Source organism: Equus caballus, chromosome X (genome assembly GCF_041296265.1).
Source record: "Equus caballus isolate H_3958 breed thoroughbred chromosome X, TB-T2T, whole genome shotgun sequence".
Classification (NCBI taxonomy): Eukaryota; Metazoa; Chordata; class Mammalia; order Perissodactyla; family Equidae; genus Equus; species Equus caballus.
Genome location: NC_091715.1, coordinates 113,112,616 through 113,131,016, shown reverse-complemented (window position 1 = coordinate 113,131,016; position 18,401 = coordinate 113,112,616). Strand labels below are relative to the sequence as shown.

Here is an 18,401-nt window from a genome sequence, read left to right as displayed (position 1 = left end):
CGGCCGGCTGCCCTCCCGAGTGACCCGTGAGGCCGAGCGTCCGCGCCTGAACCCCGGGGGTGGGGGTGGGGGGCCGTGGGAGAGAAGAGCCAGGTCCCCTCTCTTGACTCCCCACCCCCCCGCCTCCGCCACCCACCCCCCCACCCATCCCCCACCCCCCCCCCCACCACCACCACCACTACCCGGCCAACACTGTCCCTGACCCAACGGTGCCTGTGGGCCGCGGCCCTTTGGCCTCGCGGTCAAGCTGGCCCCTCGGTGACTTGGGAGAACGTGCCCTGCCGTGGTGTGGGGGGGATGGCCTGGGTCCCGTGCCAACACTCGGCGAGTCTGCCAAGGTCTCGGGCAGACCTGGAGAGCCGAGGATACGCGGCTAGGGACCCGTTGGGGTCCGGCCGCCAGGGCGCTGCGTTGGGGTGTGGTGGCCTTGTGGTCGCGAAGGCAGGCTAAGAGGACCCGACAGAGTCCGGGGCCCTGCAGGATGGAGCGCCAGCCTTCGAGGCGGGCGCCCGCAGCCCCAAAGTGGCCAGGAGGGCCAGCCGCCTTGCCTTAGCCAGGTTGGACACGGCTCGCTGTTTTTTTTCTTCGGCAAAGGGCGGAGGGAGAGGCCCTGGCGGGTGCCGGGTTGGCATTTCTGGTGCAATGCTGCCATCAAGAGGAAAGGCTTTCGCGGTCCCGCGGACCCTGCACGGTCGCCTCCTGGGGAGGACTGAGCCAGGGAGTGAAGTCGGGGACCGGGGCCGGGGGACCCCTAGGGATTCCAAGCCGCGCCAGGCACGGCGGGGAGGGTCTCGGGCCCTGGCACCTGCAGAGAGGGGCAGCGGGACGAGGCACCGGGCCCGGGCGCCTGGCGGGCCAGGCACAGGAAGCCCAGGCTCGGCGCCCTGGTGGCCGCCATGTCTGGGCGGGACTAGCGGAAGGCGCTGCGAGGAGCCCGGGGCCCGTGGGCCTTGGGCAGTGGGCCCCTTCCCCTCGGAGCAAGATCGGGTTCGGCCTGGGCGGGCCCAGGGCCCCCGAAGGCCCTCTGGGCCACGGGGCAGCCCTGCCGACGACCACGGCGGGCGCTGGAGTCGCGTTGCCACGGGCGGCCTTAGAGGCGGGCCCAGGGCGGTTCTTCTGTGCATGCAGCTCAGAGGTGGCGGCGTGGCAGCCTGGCTACCCGGTGCGGTGCCCAGGGGGCCTGGGGCCCGGGGCCCAGCCAGGGCCCGCAGCCGCAGTTCCGAAGGGGACGGCCCTCCCCGGCACGGGGGAGCCAGGGCGGCAGGGGAAGCTAGTCGGCAGTTGGCCGTTGCCGTGCCCTCCCCGGGGGCGTCCAGGCTTCTGGCACAGGCCTGTCCCGAGGGCTCCGGCACCCATCTCCCTCCCTGAGTGGCGAGGAGGACAGAGGAGGAGCGGAGCGAGCAGAGCCCCAGCCCAGCGGATGCCCAGGCCGGGCCTTTGCCGACCCTGGCCCTCTTGGCCACCTGCCCCAAGAGGCCCTGAGCCTCCCCCGGGCCATGCGAATGAGTGGCCCTGGCGCCCGTTCCCCCCTGGCTGTCTAGGTCTCGACCCCATGCTTGCCTCTCGGCAGCTGGGGCCGGGCCACCGGCTCTGAAGGCTCTGCCTAAAGCTCACCACTGTCTGGTTGAGAGAGGCCGCCCGGCCAACGCAACCCCCACGGGGCTTGGTGCTCAGGCCAGGGAGCAGGTGCCTGATCCTGGGCACCAGGCCGGCCCTTCCTGCTAGACCCTGACTGTCCCCATAGCTCGCTTCTGGAAGAAGAGCCTCCGGGTTGGCTCCTTCGTGCCTCTGGCCAGGCTCCTACTTGCCGCGGGGGTGGGATGTTGGGGCGGGGGTGTGGAGTGTCGGGGACCTGGGAGCAAGTGTCCAGGCTCAACCCGTCCCTGCTGCGCACACAGCCCTTGCTTTCCCCACTCCCGGAAGGGTGCCGAATCCCACTCCCTGCCCCTTTCGAATTTCCCACTTGGGGAGTCGCCGGCAATGTTGCCAGGGGGTCTGCCTCGTGTGGGCCGAGCCTTTCGGGGCCGCCCTTGTTGGCCCAACCTTGGGGCCAGGTCCCGACCTACAAGGTCTGAGCGGTCCCCAGCCCCAGGTGGTCTCGGTGGAGCCCTGTGGCCCGCAGCCCAGGGACCCCGTGCGGGAAGGCCCCGGGGCCTGTCTCTGCACACAGGAGGACCCGTCCAGCGGGGAGGGAGGCCGAGGAACAGGGCGTCCCCGGGCCGCCAGGTTCCCGGGGAGAAGGGCGGAAAACAGGCCTCGGTCCCCTCTGTCCGGAGGAGGATGGCCCTGTCGAGGGACCGACGCCGAGTGGGCATGGAGCCCCTCTGATCCTTGGCACGAGAGGGGCCCGCCGGGATGCCGCGGGGCCTGGCACCCAGACTCTGTTCGGCGGGAGCCAAGGACAACGAACCCCAGCTCTGACTCTGCCCTGCGGCGAGGCGAGGCCCCAGCGTCCCTCTTCCTCGCCCGGCTCCCGTACCCCATCCCGGGGACATTCGCCCTCCTGTCTGCCAGCTGCTGCCCCTGACCGGGTGGCCGCTGCGGCCTTGCCTTTCCCCACGCCCCACCCCCACCCCCCACCCCCCACCCCCCACCGGTTTTCTTGGTGGCCGGGCCTGGGGCCTCCGACGTGGCCTGGGGTCCCGCGTTCCCCGTGTCCCTGGCCCCGCGGGCCCCCCGCGGGCCCACGTCGCTCGCGCCCGCGGAGTGGGCGACGAGCCGCGGGCCAGACGCCCCCCGGGCGCGAGCTTCCGCCCCGCGTGCTGGAACGTGAACATGGCGGCCGCCGAGGCCACGCCCCCCGCGGCCCGGGGAGCCCCCGCGCGGGCCCCGCCCCCCACGGGCCTGGCTTCCTGGGCCGGGGGCTCGTCGGTGGGCGAGCCCGGCCCCAGCGGGATGACACCCGCATCCAGCCCCGGAGTCCTCCGAGCGCCCCGAACCAGCCCGCCCTTCCTCCCATCTCGGGCCTTGCCCACGCGAGCCGCGGCCGGGGCCTTGAGGCCCGTGCTCAAAACGCTCCCGCTTGATGGCACTGTTGCTCCACGGATGCCAGCCACCCTTGGGCGCCCGGCCGCTCCCTCCGCCCTTTGCGCGTCAAAAAACGCCAGCGAAGGCCCCTAAGCCCTCCCAGCCCTCCCAGCCCTCCCAGTGGGGTTGGCCGTCCTGGGGGGATTGCGGGGGGGCGGGGGGGGGGCGCAGGGGGCGCCTCTCTTTCCTTTCGGGGCTTCTTGTCGGGAGGAGGATGGTACGGAGAAAGACGTCCAGAGGCCTCCATGCCGCTGTGGACCCACCTCCCCATCTCTCTGGGAGCTTTAAGGCCGCCTCTCCTGGCGGCAACGCGGACCCCGCGTCCCCTGCACACTTGCCCGTGGACATCCCTCCACGAGGGTCTTCTCGGGCAGAAGCCTAGAAATCCTAGAATCCCAGAAAACTGGATTCGTGGCCCGAGGCCCGGCACTACCCCTCTCTCTGCTCCTGGCCTCCTTGCTTCTCCCGCTCTCCTCCAGCTGCCTCAGCTGGCCTCGGGGCTCAGGAGCAGGCCCCAGAAGGAGTAGGCCGCTGAGGCAGCAGGTGGAAGCGACAGGGACCCCGGCAGGTGGCAAGACGGGCAGGCGGACTGCCCGTGCTCCCCGCAGAGCATCTCAGGCAGTCACTCTGTGTCCCTGAGCGCCCCAGGGGGTTTCTGGTGGGGAGCTGGGGAGAGGAGTCCGTGGGACAGGTGGACATCCCACAGGCAGCTGACCCCGGTGAGGCCCCCTTTGTGCGGCAGCCCCTTCTGGGAAGCTCTCCGGGAGCCTGTGTGCCTCCTCTACCCTCCCCGCCCACCGCCCCTCGTTCCTTCGTTCGTTCATTGGTTCTTAAACGCGTACACACAGGGAGGGGTGTGTCTGTGCATGGGGAGGGGTGTGTGTGTGTGTGTGGGTGGGTGGGTGGGTGGGTGTACACGCATACGTGTGTCCGTATGCACGTGCGGGTGTGCACGCGCGCCTGTGTGGGTCCGTAACACGCATGTGTATAATTTCCCTTCCCCTGCCCTTTTCCCCGGAGCCGCCTCGGGGATGCCACTGTGGATGGAAATCCCTCCCAGTCCAAGCCGAAGCCCTCAGCTTAGCGCGCTGACCGCTCCCAGGGTGCCCCTCTGCCTTCTCGCTCCCTGGCCGCCGTGGGAACCCCGTGTCCTCTGGGCTTGCGTGTGCTTCCGGGACTGAATGCAGATGAAAGCGGACAGACACGGAGGGCCCCTCGGACCCCCGAGGCTCCCAAGGGCGTAGTCACAGACCCTCTGTGGCATTTGGCTGCTCTCACAGCTCGTGTGTCCCCGGGGCTCGGCCCCTGCCTGGGGAGTAGACGCCCTGTTCCGCTCCAGCCTCTCCGTTTCTCCTCTGACAGCTCCCCGGGGTGGGTGGGGTGCCCGTGTGTCTGCCTGGGGGCAGGGGCCTGGGTCATCTCCCGTGTCCCCTCTCTTTGGACGCCAGGTAGCTCTTTTCTTTCCTCCTCTCCTCTGCTCTCCTCTCTTGGACCGAACTGGCTGTGAGGCGGCCTGCGGCGTCGTGGCTCCCCAAAAGTGCGAGCGTGCGTGACCGGGGTACGTTTGCCAGCATCCGTGTCCACCCCGAGGAGGAAAGCGGTGGGGTGCATGGGAAGTCGGGCCCGTGCGCTGGATCTGTGTGGGACCAGAGAGGAGACAGCTAGGGCCCGTGTGCCCGCGAGTCAGACGAGCTCGTGGTCAGGCTCTGTGTTTCCGTTTGCGGTGGACGACGACGTGGGCTTGCCAGGATGTCCGTCGACAGCCCGCCGGAGTCCCACACGGGTCCGGAGCCGAGGAGGAAGGCTCTGCGAGCACGAGCGCCAAGGCGCCAAGGCGCCAAGGCGCCAAGGCCGTGGTTCCCGCGCAAGACAGATGGCGGGGGAAGGCATCCTCGGGGTGCCCCCGGCACGGTTCTGGGCTCTGCGAGGGCTGCTGCTTTCTGAGTGAGATCCGCGCCATCTCCCAAAGACGAGCGGAGGCTGGTTGTGTCCACGCTAACGCTTCTCTCCGGAGCTTTGGTCGACCCGAGAGCTGGGGTGAGGGGTGACGGACAAGACGCTGGAGGTTGCCGGGGCCGGGTGTTGGCGGCCCCCTCTTAAGCGGCACCGTGGTGGGTGGTCCCACACCGAGTGAAGGGCGCTCGCTCTCTCGTTGCAGAGGAGGCCGACCGGAAGGAAAGGAAGGGCAAGGGCAAGGGCAAGGACGACGGAGACGCCGGTCACCCGCGGGCGCTGCTGTTCTGGGTGAGTGCGTGCTCTTTGTTCTCTTCCTTGGCCCTTTCCCGGACCGGTTATTCCGTCCTAGCCAAAAGGCCGTCATTCTGGTATCTCAGCAAGCCTCGAGGAGGAAAGGCTCCCAAGGTAGGCCGGTGGCACGGGGACACTGGCGTGCCCTTGCGCACTTTTCGGCCGCACTAGAAAAGGGCGTCGAGCGAGGTCCTGGTTGTGGAAGCGGCAGAAAACGTTGGCGCGGGCCAGCGCGTAGATCGTGTGTGTCTATTGCTTAAGGCGATGGATCGGTCCGTGGAACGTGAGGGCGCTGTCCTCCGGGACCAGAGAGAGTGCAGAGGGATTGGGCTCGGGCCTGGAGCATGAGCTGCACCTACACCTGGCCCTGGGCCCGGGCCCGGGCCCTACACCCGGACCTGCGCCTGGGCCTGCACCTGCACCTGCATCTGCATGAGGGCCTGGACTTGGGCCTAGCCGGGGCCTAGCGCCCGGACCCGCGCCTGCTGGGCCCTAGGCCCTGGCAAGCCCACTGCCGGTGATTTGCCCATTCCACTCCCCCCCGAGAAGCAGCAGTCCCAGCTGCACGTGGAGAAAGGTCCTTGGAGACCCTTTGGGGCGAACCCGGCCTGTAAGGCCTTTTGCCTCCTTGGCTTTGAGTGGAGCCCCTCCCGAGCTCTTCCTGCCGTCACCCCCTGATTGCTCTTGGGCCCAGCTCGCTGCTGCGAGACCCGCCCGCCACCAGCCCAGGGAGGACTTGGGAACCCGCTCTTGCTGGAATGCGGGGCAGGTGCGCGAGCTGGGGGTCGGGGGGTGGGGGGGCTTGGGGTGACGTGGGGGGGGGGTTGAGCCTCGGGGCAGCCCGCCGTGGATCTCCGTGCTCCCCAAGTCTGTCTCTTGACCAGCCGAGGAACGTGAAAGGGTGGAGTCTCCAAGACGGGTACTTCCCTTCTTCCGTGTGCGAACGTCGCACGCACGTGTGTGTGACCCGAAGCCGCAGGTGTTTTCTCTCTTCCTGTCTTCCTTTCTTCTTCCTCCCGTGTCTTCTTGAAACGATCTTGCCATGAGGAAGGACGCCTCCCGTCCTGGCTCAGCACCACTGAAGGCGTCTCCAGGCGGGCTGGCGGCCGTGCGGCGCCGTGGACTGGGGAGGGCACACGCTGGTGGGCGTTTCTTGGTCAGCGAAGGGCGGACGCAGGGTCCCCGCAGCAAGGGCAGCCAGGGTGGCTTTCCTGCGGCAACTCTGCCTTCAAGAGGAACTTTGTTGGGCAATCCCAAGAGGCCCTCGCGGTCAAATCCGGGGGAAGGCTGGGCATTGAGTCGAGTCCTCGTTCTAGGCTCTAGGTGGCCGCCCCGCCGGCTCGCGTTACCCCCCCCCCCCGCCCCCACAAAGGAGCCTTCGGCCGGCCGTGACTCGCAACCCCCCAACTCCCTCCCCGCGGGGCATGGCTTTCCTGGACAACCAGCCAGGGACAGGGACGGGGATCCTCTCTCTCTCCCTCTCTGTGCCGCGAGGAAAAGGAGGCGATGGCACCCTCCGGTCTGATTCGTGGCTCCAGTCCCGTCGGATGGCCCGTGGCCGGTGACCAAAAGGAGGTGGTCTGTCGAGAGTCGAGGTTCCCGGAGCCCCGTGCCGCAGGAATCTGCGTGGAAACGTCCGGTCCGTGTGGAAACGTGTCCAGCTGCGTGCCTGAGCGTGCCCGGGGGGCGGTGGGCACAGGAGCATCGCCCCTGACCCGCACACCCATCTCTCCTGGAGCCTGGGTGCGCTCGACCTCCGCTCCACGCTCGGAGGCCCTTTGGGGCTTTCCTTTCTGTCCCTCGGTGAGCTGGAAAGTGTGGCCAGAGCCCGGCCGCGCCACCGTTTCAGAGCTAGAGAAAGAGAGGACCGCGCGCGCGCTCGCGCTCAGAGAACCCGCGGGGCGGGGAGGGAAGAGGACAGCATCCCGGCCCTCTGGTCTCGTCTCATCTCTTTCCTCGGCCTCGTGCCCGGACCGCTGGGCATCGGGAGTGTGTTCCTTCAGCCACTGTGAGCGGCGAGGGCGACTCTGCCCGGTTTCGGCTCTGCTCAGAGCTGACCGGCGCCGAGAGGCCACTTGGTGGCAGCGGCACGTGTCCCCGCCACGCGCCCGGGTGTCCCAGAAGGAAAGCGGAAGGCCTCTCCAGTGGCTGCCAGACGCTCCGAGGGCTGATCCCCCCGAATCCTGGGGAGCCCCCGCACAGCCGGGTGTTTCCCGTGGCCGGCCTTCCCGTGTGGGAGTTGTCGGGAGACGGACCCTGAGCCAGGCGGGAGGCCTCTGGGGCGGCGGCCGGCTGCCCTCCCGAGTGACCCGTGTGGCCGAGCGTCCGCGCCTGAACCCCGGGGGTGGGGGTGGGGGGCCGTGGGAGAGAAGAGCCAGGTCCCCTCTCTTGACTCCCCACCCCCCCGCCTCCGCCACCCACCACACACACACACACCCACCCACCCCCCCACCCACCCCCACCCACCACCACCACCACCACTACCCGGCCAACACTGTCCCTGACCCAACGGTGCCTGTGGGCCGCGGCCCTTTGGCCTCGCGGTCAAGCTGGCCCCTCGGTGACTTGGGAGAACGTGCCCTGCCGTGGTGTGGGGGGGATGGCCTGGGTCCCGTGCCAACACTCGGCGAGTCTGCCAAGGTCTCGGGCAGACCTGGAGAGCCGAGGATACGCGGCTAGGGACCCGTTGGGGTCCGGCCGCCAGGGCGCTGCGTTGGGGTGTGGTGGCCTTGTGGTCGCGAAGGCAGGCTAAGAGGACCCGACAGAGTCCGGGGCCCTGCAGGATGGAGCGCCAGCCTTCGAGGCGGGCGCCCGCAGCCCCAAAGTGGCCAGGAGGGCCAGCCGCCTTGCCTTAGCCAGGTTGGACACGGCTCGCTGTTTTTTTTCTTCGGCAAAGGGCGGAGGGAGAGGCCCTGGCGGGTGCCGGGTTGGCATTTCTGGTGCAATGCTGCCATCAAGAGGAAAGGCTTTCGCGGTCCCGCGGACCCTGCACGGTCGCCTCCTGGGGAGGACTGAGCCAGGGAGTGAAGTCGGGGACCGGGGCCGGGGGACCCCTAGGGATTCCAAGCCGCGCCAGGCACGGCGGGGAGGGTCTCGGGCCCTGGCACCTGCAGAGAGGGGCAGCGGGACGAGGCACCGGGCCCGGGCGCCTGGCGGGCCAGGCACAGGAAGCCCAGGCTCGGCGCCCTGGTGGCCGCCATGTCTGGGCGGGACTAGCGGAAGGCGCTGCGAGGAGCCCGGGGCCCGTGGGCCTTGGGCAGTGGGCCCCTTCCCCTCGGAGCAAGATCGGGTTCGGCCTGGGCGGGCCCAGGGCCCCCGAAGGCCCTCTGGGCCACGGGGCAGCCCTGCCGACGACCACGGCGGGCGCTGGAGTCGCGTTGCCACGGGCGGCCTTAGAGGCGGGCCCAGGGCGGTTCTTCTGTGCATGCAGCTCAGAGGTGGCGGCGTGGCAGCCTGGCTACCCGGTGCGGTGCCCAGGGGGCCTGGGGCCCGGGGCCCAGCCAGGGCCCGCAGCCGCAGTTCCGAAGGGGACGGCCCTCCCCGGCACGGGGGAGCCAGGGCGGCAGGGGAAGCTAGTCGGCAGTTGGCCGTTGCCGTGCCCTCCCCGGGGGCGTCCAGGCTTCTGGCACAGGCCTGTCCCGAGGGCTCCGGCACCCATCTCCCTCCCTGAGTGGCGAGGAGGACAGAGGAGGAGCGGAGCGAGCAGAGCCCCAGCCCAGCGGATGCCCAGGCCGGGCCTTTGCCGACCCTGGCCCTCTTGGCCACCTGCCCCAAGAGGCCCTGAGCCTCCCCCGGGCCATGCGAATGAGTGGCCCTGGCGCCCGTTCCCCCCTGGCTGTCTAGGTCTCGACCCCATGCTTGCCTCTCGGCAGCTGGGGCCGGGCCACCGGCTCTGAAGGCTCTGCCTAAAGCTCACCACTGTCTGGTTGAGAGAGGCCGCCCGGCCAACGCAACCCCCACGGGGCTTGGTGCTCAGGCCAGGGAGCAGGTGCCTGATCCTGGGCACCAGGCCGGCCCTTCCTGCTAGACCCTGACTGTCCCCATAGCTCGCTTCTGGAAGAAGAGCCTCCGGGTTGGCTCCTTCGTGCCTCTGGCCAGGCTCCTACTTGCCGCGGGGGTGGGATGTTGGGGCGGGGGTGTGGAGTGTCGGGGACCTGGGAGCAAGTGTCCAGGCTCAACCCGTCCCTGCTGCGCACACAGCCCTTGCTTTCCCCACTCCCGGAAGGGTGCCGAATCCCACTCCCTGCCCCTTTCGAATTTCCCACTTGGGGAGTCGCCGGCAATGTTGCCAGGGGGTCTGCCTCGTGTGGGCCGAGCCTTTCGGGGCCGCCCTTGTTGGCCCAACCTTGGGGCCAGGTCCCGACCTACAAGGTCTGAGCGGTCCCCAGCCCCAGGTGGTCTCGGTGGAGCCCTGTGGCCCGCAGCCCAGGGACCCCGTGCGGGAAGGCCCCGGGGCCTGTCTCTGCACACAGGAGGACCCGTCCAGCGGGGAGGGAGGCCGAGGAACAGGGCGTCCCCGGGCCGCCAGGTTCCCGGGGAGAAGGGCGGAAAACAGGCCTCGGTCCCCTCTGTCCGGAGGAGGATGGCCCTGTCGAGGGACCGACGCCGAGTGGGCATGGAGCCCCTCTGATCCTTGGCACGAGAGGGGCCCGCCGGGATGCCGCGGGGCCTGGCACCCAGACTCTGTTCGGCGGGAGCCAAGGACAACGAACCCCAGCTCTGACTCTGCCCTGCGGCGAGGCGAGGCCCCAGCGTCCCTCTTCCTCGCCCGGCTCCCGTACCCCATCCCGGGGACATTCGCCCTCCTGTCTGCCAGCTGCTGCCCCTGACCGGGTGGCCGCTGCGGCCTTGCCTTTCCCCACGCCCCACCCCCACCCCCCACCCCCCACCCCCCACCCCCCACCGGTTTTCTTGGTGGCCGGGCCTGGGGCCTCCGACGTGGCCTGGGGTCCCGCGTTCCCCGTGTCCCTGGCCCCGCGGGCCCCCCGCGGGCCCACGTCGCTCGCGCCCGCGGAGTGGGCGACGAGCCGCGGGCCAGACGCCCCCCGGGCGCGAGCTTCCGCCCCGCGTGCTGGAACGTGAACATGGCGGCCGCCGAGGCCACGCCCCCCGCGGCCCGGGGAGCCCCCGCGCGGGCCCCGCCCCCCACGGGCCTGGCTTCCTGGGCCGGGGGCTCGTCGGTGGGCGAGCCCGGCCCCAGCGGGATGACACCCGCATCCAGCCCCGGAGTCCTCCGAGCGCCCCGAACCAGCCCGCCCTTCCTCCCATCTCGGGCCTTGCCCACGCGAGCCGCGGCCGGGGCCTTGAGGCCCGTGCTCAAAACGCTCCCGCTTGATGGCACTGTTGCTCCACGGATGCCAGCCACCCTTGGGCGCCCGGCCGCTCCCTCCGCCCTTTGCGCGTCAAAAAACGCCAGCGAAGGCCCCTAAGCCCTCCCAGCCCTCCCAGCCCTCCCAGTGGGGTTGGCCGTCCTGGGGGGATTGCGGGGGGGCGGGGGGGGGGGCGCAGGGGGCGCCTCTCTTTCCTTTCGGGGCTTCTTGTCGGGAGGAGGATGGTACGGAGAAAGACGTCCAGAGGCCTCCATGCCGCTGTGGACCCACCTCCCCATCTCTCTGGGAGCTTTAAGGCCGCCTCTCCTGGCGGCAACGCGGACCCCGCGTCCCCTGCACACTTGCCCGTGGACATCCCTCCACGAGGGTCTTCTCGGGCAGAAGCCTAGAAATCCTAGAATCCCAGAAAACTGGATTCGTGGCCCGAGGCCCGGCACTACCCCTCTCTCTGCTCCTGGCCTCCTTGCTTCTCCCGCTCTCCTCCAGCTGCCTCAGCTGGCCTCGGGGCTCAGGAGCAGGCCCCAGAAGGAGTAGGCCGCTGAGGCAGCAGGTGGAAGCGACAGGGACCCCGGCAGGTGGCAAGACGGGCAGGCGGACTGCCCGTGCTCCCCGCAGAGCATCTCAGGCAGTCACTCTGTGTCCCTGAGCGCCCCAGGGGGTTTCTGGTGGGGAGCTGGGGAGAGGAGTCCGTGGGACAGGTGGACATCCCACAGGCAGCTGACCCCGGTGAGGCCCCCTTTGTGCGGCAGCCCCTTCTGGGAAGCTCTCCGGGAGCCTGTGTGCCTCCTCTACCCTCCCCGCCCACCGCCCCTCGTTCCTTCGTTCGTTCATTGGTTCTTAAACGCGTACACACAGGGAGGGGTGTGTCTGTGCATGGGGAGGGGTGTGTGTGTGTGTGTGGGTGGGTGGGTGGGTGGGTGTACACGCATACGTGTGTCCGTATGCACGTGCGGGTGTGCACGCGCGCCTGTGTGGGTCCGTAACACGCATGTGTATAATTTCCCTTCCCCTGCCCTTTTCCCCGGAGCCGCCTCGGGGATGCCACTGTGGATGGAAATCCCTCCCAGTCCAAGCCGAAGCCCTCAGCTTAGCGCGCTGACCGCTCCCAGGGTGCCCCTCTGCCTTCTCGCTCCCTGGCCGCCGTGGGAACCCCGTGTCCTCTGGGCTTGCGTGTGCTTCCGGGACTGAATGCAGATGAAAGCGGACAGACACGGAGGGCCCCTCGGACCCCCGAGGCTCCCAAGGGCGTAGTCACAGACCCTCTGTGGCATTTGGCTGCTCTCACAGCTCGTGTGTCCCCGGGGCTCGGCCCCTGCCTGGGGAGTAGACGCCCTGTTCCGCTCCAGCCTCTCCGTTTCTCCTCTGACAGCTCCCCGGGGTGGGTGGGGTGCCCGTGTGTCTGCCTGGGGGCAGGGGCCTGGGTCATCTCCCGTGTCCCCTCTCTTTGGACGCCAGGTAGCTCTTTTCTTTCCTCCTCTCCTCTGCTCTCCTCTCTTGGACCGAACTGGCTGTGAGGCGGCCTGCGGCGTCGTGGCTCCCCAAAAGTGCGAGCGTGCGTGACCGGGGTACGTTTGCCAGCATCCGTGTCCACCCCGAGGAGGAAAGCGGTGGGGTGCATGGGAAGTCGGGCCCGTGCGCTGGATCTGTGTGGGACCAGAGAGGAGACAGCTAGGGCCCGTGTGCCCGCGAGTCAGACGAGCTCGTGGTCAGGCTCTGTGTTTCCGTTTGCGGTGGACGACGACGTGGGCTTGCCAGGATGTCCGTCGACAGCCCGCCGGAGTCCCACACGGGTCCGGAGCCGAGGAGGAAGGCTCTGCGAGCACGAGCGCCAAGGCGCCAAGGCGCCAAGGCGCCAAGGCCGTGGTTCCCGCGCAAGACAGATGGCGGGGGAAGGCATCCTCGGGGTGCCCCCGGCACGGTTCTGGGCTCTGCGAGGGCTGCTGCTTTCTGAGTGAGATCCGCGCCATCTCCCAAAGACGAGCGGAGGCTGGTTGTGTCCACGCTAACGCTTCTCTCCGGAGCTTTGGTCGACCCGAGAGCTGGGGTGAGGGGTGACGGACAAGACGCTGGAGGTTGCCGGGGCCGGGTGTTGGCGGCCCCCTCTTAAGCGGCACCGTGGTGGGTGGTCCCACACCGAGTGAAGGGCGCTCGCTCTCTCGTTGCAGAGGAGGCCGACCGGAAGGAAAGGAAGGGCAAGGGCAAGGGCAAGGACGACGGAGACGCCGGTCACCCGCGGGCGCTGCTGTTCTGGGTGAGTGCGTGCTCTTTGTTCTCTTCCTTGGCCCTTTCCCGGACCGGTTATTCCGTCCTAGCCAAAAGGCCGTCATTCTGGTATCTCAGCAAGCCTCGAGGAGGAAAGGCTCCCAAGGTAGGCCGGTGGCACGGGGACACTGGCGTGCCCTTGCGCACTTTTCGGCCGCACTAGAAAAGGGCGTCGAGCGAGGTCCTGGTTGTGGAAGCGGCAGAAAACGTTGGCGCGGGCCAGCGCGTAGATCGTGTGTGTCTATTGCTTAAGGCGATGGATCGGTCCGTGGAACGTGAGGGCGCTGTCCTCCGGGACCAGAGAGAGTGCAGAGGGATTGGGCTCGGGCCTGGAGCATGAGCTGCACCTACACCTGGCCCTGGGCCCGGGCCCGGGCCCGGACCCGGGCCCTGGCCGGGGCCTACACCCGGACCTGCGCCTGGGCCTGCACCTGCACCTGCATCTGCATGAGGGCCTGGACTTGGGCCTAGCGCCCGGACCCGCGCCTGCTGGGCCCTAGGCCCTGGCAAGCCCACTGCCGGTGATTTGCCCATTCCACTCCCCCCCGAGAAGCAGCAGTCCCAGCTGCACGTGGAGAAAGGTCCTTGGAGACCCTTTGGGGCGAACCCGGCCTGTAAGGCCTTTTGCCTCCTTGGCTTTGAGTGGAGCCCCTCCCGAGCTCTTCCTGCCGTCACCCCCTGATTGCTCTTGGGCCCAGCTCGCTGCTGCGAGACCCGCCCGCCACCAGCCCAGGGAGGACTTGGGAACCCGCTCTTGCTGGAATGCGGGGCAGGTGCGCGAGCTGGGGGTCGGGGGGTGGGGGGGCTTGGGGTGACGTGGGGGGGGGGGTTGAGCCTCGGGGCAGCCCGCCGTGGATCTCCGTGCTCCCCAAGTCTGTCTCTTGACCAGCCGAGGAACGTGAAAGGGTGGAGTCTCCAAGACGGGTACTTCCCTTCTTCCGTGTGCGAACGTCGCACGCACGTGTGTGTGACCCGAAGCCGCAGGTGTTTTCTCTCTTCCTGTCTTCCTTTCTTCTTCCTCCCGTGTCTTCTTGAAACGATCTTGCCATGAGGAAGGACGCCTCCCGTCCTGGCTCAGCACCACTGAAGGCGTCTCCAGGCGGGCTGGCGGCCGTGCGGCGCCGTGGACTGGGGAGGGCACACGCTGGTGGGCGTTTCTTGGTCAGCGAAGGGCGGACGCAGGGTCCCCGCAGCAAGGGCAGCCAGGGTGGCTTTCCTGCGGCAACTCTGCCTTCAAGAGGAACTTTGTTGGGCAATCCCAAGAGGCCCTCGCGGTCAAATCCGGGGGAAGGCTGGGCATTGAGTCGAGTCCTCGTTCTAGGCTCTAGGTGGCCGCCCCGCCGGCTCGCGTTACCCCCCCCCCCCCGCCCCCACAAAGGAGCCTTCGGCCGGCCGTGACTCGCAACCCCCCAACTCCCTCCCCGCGGGGCATGGCTTTCCTGGACAACCAGCCAGGGACAGGGACGGGGATCCTCTCTCTCTCCCTCTCTGTGCCGCGAGGAAAAGGAGGCGATGGCACCCTCCGGTCTGATTCGTGGCTCCAGTCCCGTCGGATGGCCCGTGGCCGGTGACCAAAAGGAGGTGGTCTGTCGAGAGTCGAGGTTCCCGGAGCCCCGTGCCGCAGGAATCTGCGTGGAAACGTCCGGTCCGTGTGGAAACGTGTCCAGCTGCGTGCCTGAGCGTGCCCGGGGGGCGGTGGGCACAGGAGCATCGCCCCTGACCCGCACACCCATCTCTCCTGGAGCCTGGGTGCGCTCGACCTCCGCTCCACGCTCGGAGGCCCTTTGGGGCTTTCCTTTCTGTCCCTCGGTGAGCTGGAAAGTGTGGCCAGAGCCCGGCCGCGCCACCGTTTCAGAGCTAGAGAAAGAGAGGACCGCGCGCGCGCTCGCGCTCAGAGAACCCGCGGGGCGGGGAGGGAAGAGGACAGCATCCCGGCCCTCTGGTCTCGTCTCATCTCTTTCCTCGGCCTCGTGCCCGGACCGCTGGGCATCGGGAGTGTGTTCCTTCAGCCACTGTGAGCGGCGAGGGCGACTCTGCCCGGTTTCGGCTCTGCTCAGAGCTGACCGGCGCCGAGAGGCCACTTGGTGGCAGCGGCACGTGTCCCCGCCACGCGCCCGGGTGTCCCAGAAGGAAAGCGGAAGGCCTCTCCAGTGGCTGCCAGACGCTCCGAGGGCTGATCCCCCCGAATCCTGGGGAGCCCCCGCACAGCCGGGTGTTTCCCGTGGCCGGCCTTCCCGTGTGGGAGTTGTCGGGAGACGGACCCTGAGCCAGGCGGGAGGCCTCTGGGGCGGCGGCCGGCTGCCCTCCCGAGTGACCCGTGAGGCCGAGCGTCCGCGCCTGAACCCCGGGGGTGGGGGTGGGGGGCCGTGGGAGAGAAGAGCCAGGTCCCCTCTCTTGACTCCCCACCCCCCCGCCTCCGCCACCCACCCCCCCACCCATCCCCCACCCCCCCCCCCACCACCACCACCACTACCCGGCCAACACTGTCCCTGACCCAACGGTGCCTGTGGGCCGCGGCCCTTTGGCCTCGCGGTCAAGCTGGCCCCTCGGTGACTTGGGAGAACGTGCCCTGCCGTGGTGTGGGGGGGATGGCCTGGGTCCCGTGCCAACACTCGGCGAGTCTGCCAAGGTCTCGGGCAGACCTGGAGAGCCGAGGATACGCGGCTAGGGACCCGTTGGGGTCCGGCCGCCAGGGCGCTGCGTTGGGGTGTGGTGGCCTTGTGGTCGCGAAGGCAGGCTAAGAGGACCCGACAGAGTCCGGGGCCCTGCAGGATGGAGCGCCAGCCTTCGAGGCGGGCGCCCGCAGCCCCAAAGTGGCCAGGAGGGCCAGCCGCCTTGCCTTAGCCAGGTTGGACACGGCTCGCTGTTTTTTTTCTTCGGCAAAGGGCGGAGGGAGAGGCCCTGGCGGGTGCCGGGTTGGCATTTCTGGTGCAATGCTGCCATCAAGAGGAAAGGCTTTCGCGGTCCCGCGGACCCTGCACGGTCGCCTCCTGGGGAGGACTGAGCCAGGGAGTGAAGTCGGGGACCGGGGCCGGGGGACCCCTAGGGATTCCAAGCCGCGCCAGGCACGGCGGGGAGGGTCTCGGGCCCTGGCACCTGCAGAGAGGGGCAGCGGGACGAGGCACCGGGCCCGGGCGCCTGGCGGGCCAGGCACAGGAAGCCCAGGCTCGGCGCCCTGGTGGCCGCCATGTCTGGGCGGGACTAGCGGAAGGCGCTGCGAGGAGCCCGGGGCCCGTGGGCCTTGGGCAGTGGGCCCCTTCCCCTCGGAGCAAGGTCGGGTTCGGCCTGGGCGGGCCCAGGGCCCCCGAAGGCCCTCTGGGCCACGGGGCAGCCCTGCCGACGACCACGGCGGGCGCTGGAGTCGCGTTGCCACGGGCGGCCTTAGAGGCGGGCCCAGGGCGGTTCTTCTGTGCATGCAGCTCAGAGGTGGCGGCGTGGCAGCCTGGCTACCCGGTGCGGTGCCCAGGGGGCCTGGGGCCCGGGGCCCAGCCAGGGCCCGCAGCCGCAGTTCCGAAGGGGACGGCCCTCCCCGGCACGGGGGAGCCAGGGCGGCAGGGGAAGCTAGTCGGCAGTTGGCCGTTGCCGTGCCCTCCCCGGGGGCGTCCAGGCTTCTGGCACAGGCCTGTCCCGAGGGCTCCGGCACCCATCTCCCTCCCTGAGTGGCGAGGAGGACAGAGGAGGAGCGGAGCGAGCAGAGCCCCAGCCCAGCGGATGCCCAGGCCGGGCCTTTGCCGACCCTGGCCCTCTTGGCCACCTGCCCCAAGAGGCCCTGAGCCTCCCCCGGGCCATGCGAATGAGTGGCCCTGGCGCCCGTTCCCCCCTGGCTGTCTAGGTCTCGACCCCATGCTTGCCTCTCGGCAGCTGGGGCCGGGCCACCGGCTCTGAAGGCTCTGCCTAAAGCTCACCACTGTCTGGTTGAGAGAGGCCGCCCGGCCAACGCAACCCCCACGGGGCTTGGTGCTCAGGCCAGGGAGCAGGTGCCTGATCCTGGGCACCAGGCCGGCCCTTCCTGCTAGACCCTGACTGTCCCCATAGCTCGCTTCTGGAAGAAGAGCCTCCGGGTTGGCTCCTTCGTGCCTCTGGCCAGGCTCCTACTTGCCGCGGGGGTGGGATGTTGGGGCGGGGGTGTGGAGTGTCGGGGACCTGGGAGCAAGTGTCCAGGCTCAACCCGTCCCTGCTGCGCACACAGCCCTTGCTTTCCCCACTCCCGGAAGGGTGCCGAATCCCACTCCCTGCCCCTTTCGAATTTCCCACTTGGGGAGTCGCCGGCAATGTTGCCAGGGGGTCTGCCTCGTGTGGGCCGAGCCTTTCGGGGCCGCCCTTGTTGGCCCAACCTTGGGGCCAGGTCCCGACCTACAAGGTCTGAGCGGTCCCCAGCCCCAGGTGGTCTCGGTGGAGCCCTGTGGCCCGCAGCCCAGGGACCCCGTGCGGGAAGGCCCCGGGGCCTGTCTCTGCACACAGGAGGACCCGTCCAGCGGGGAGGGAGGCCGAGGAACAGGGCGTCCCCGGGCCGCCAGGTTCCCGGGGAGAAGGGCGGAAAACAGGCCTCGGTCCCCTCTGTCCGGAGGAGGATGGCCCTGTCGAGGGACCGACGCCGAGTGGGCATGGAGCCCCTCTGATCCTTGGCACGAGAGGGGCCCGCCGGGATGCCGCGGGGCCTGGCACCCAGACTCTGTTCGGCGGGAGCCAAGGACAACGAACCCCAGCTCTGACTCTGCCCTGCGGCGAGGCGAGGCCCCAGCGTCCCTCTTCCTCGCCCGGCTCCCGTACCCCATCCCGGGGACATTCGCCCTCCTGTCTGCCAGCTGCTGCCCCTGACCGGGTGGCCGCTGCGGCCTTGCCTTTCCCCACGCCCCACCCCCACCCCCCACCCCCCACCCCCCACCGGTTTTCTTGGTGGCCGGGCCTGGGGCCTCCGACGTGGCCTGGGGTCCCGCGTTCCCCGTGTCCCTGGCCCCGCGGGCCCCCCGCGGGCCCACGTCGCTCGCGCCCGCGGAGTGGGCGACGAGCCGCGGGCCAGACGCCCCCCGGGCGCGAGCTTCCGCCCCGCGTGCTGGAACGTGAACATGGCGGCCGCCGAGGCCACGCCCCCCGCGGCCCGGGGAGCCCCCGCGCGGGCCCCGCCCCCCACGGGCCTGGCTTCCTGGGCCGGGGGCTCGTCGGTGGGCGAGCCCGGCCCCAGCGGGATGACACCCGCATCCAGCCCCGGAGTCCTCCGAGCGCCCCGAACCAGCCCGCCCTTCCTCCCATCTCGGGCCTTGCCCACGCGAGCCGCGGCCGGGGCCTTGAGGCCCGTGCTCAAAACGCTCCCGCTTGATGGCACTGTTGCTCCACGGATGCCAGCCACCCTTGGGCGCCCGGCCGCTCCCTCCGCCCTTTGCGCGTCAAAAAACGCCAGCGAAGGCCCCTAAGCCCTCCCAGCCCTCCCAGCCCTCCCAGCCCTCCCAGTGGGGTTGGCCGTCCTGGGGGGATTGCGGGGGGGCGGGGGGGGGGGGCGCAGGGGGCGCCTCTCTTTCCTTTCGGGGCTTCTTGTCG

The 18,401-nt window shown here is 69.8% G+C and overlaps 1 protein-coding gene across 1 annotated transcript in view; it reads left to right on the top strand.

The window, feature by feature from the left end:
* LOC138921791 (serine/arginine repetitive matrix protein 3-like) overlaps window positions 1-18,401 on the top strand; it is a 111,229-nt gene that overhangs the window by 28,351 nt on the left and 64,477 nt on the right. Inside the window, exons 5-6 of the mRNA XM_070257148.1 lie at window positions 5,186-5,271; window positions 12,770-12,855. Coding sequence (XP_070113249.1) covers window positions 5,186-5,271; window positions 12,770-12,855 — 172 coding nt within the window. The remainder of the gene's footprint in view (window positions 1-5,185; window positions 5,272-12,769; window positions 12,856-18,401) is intronic.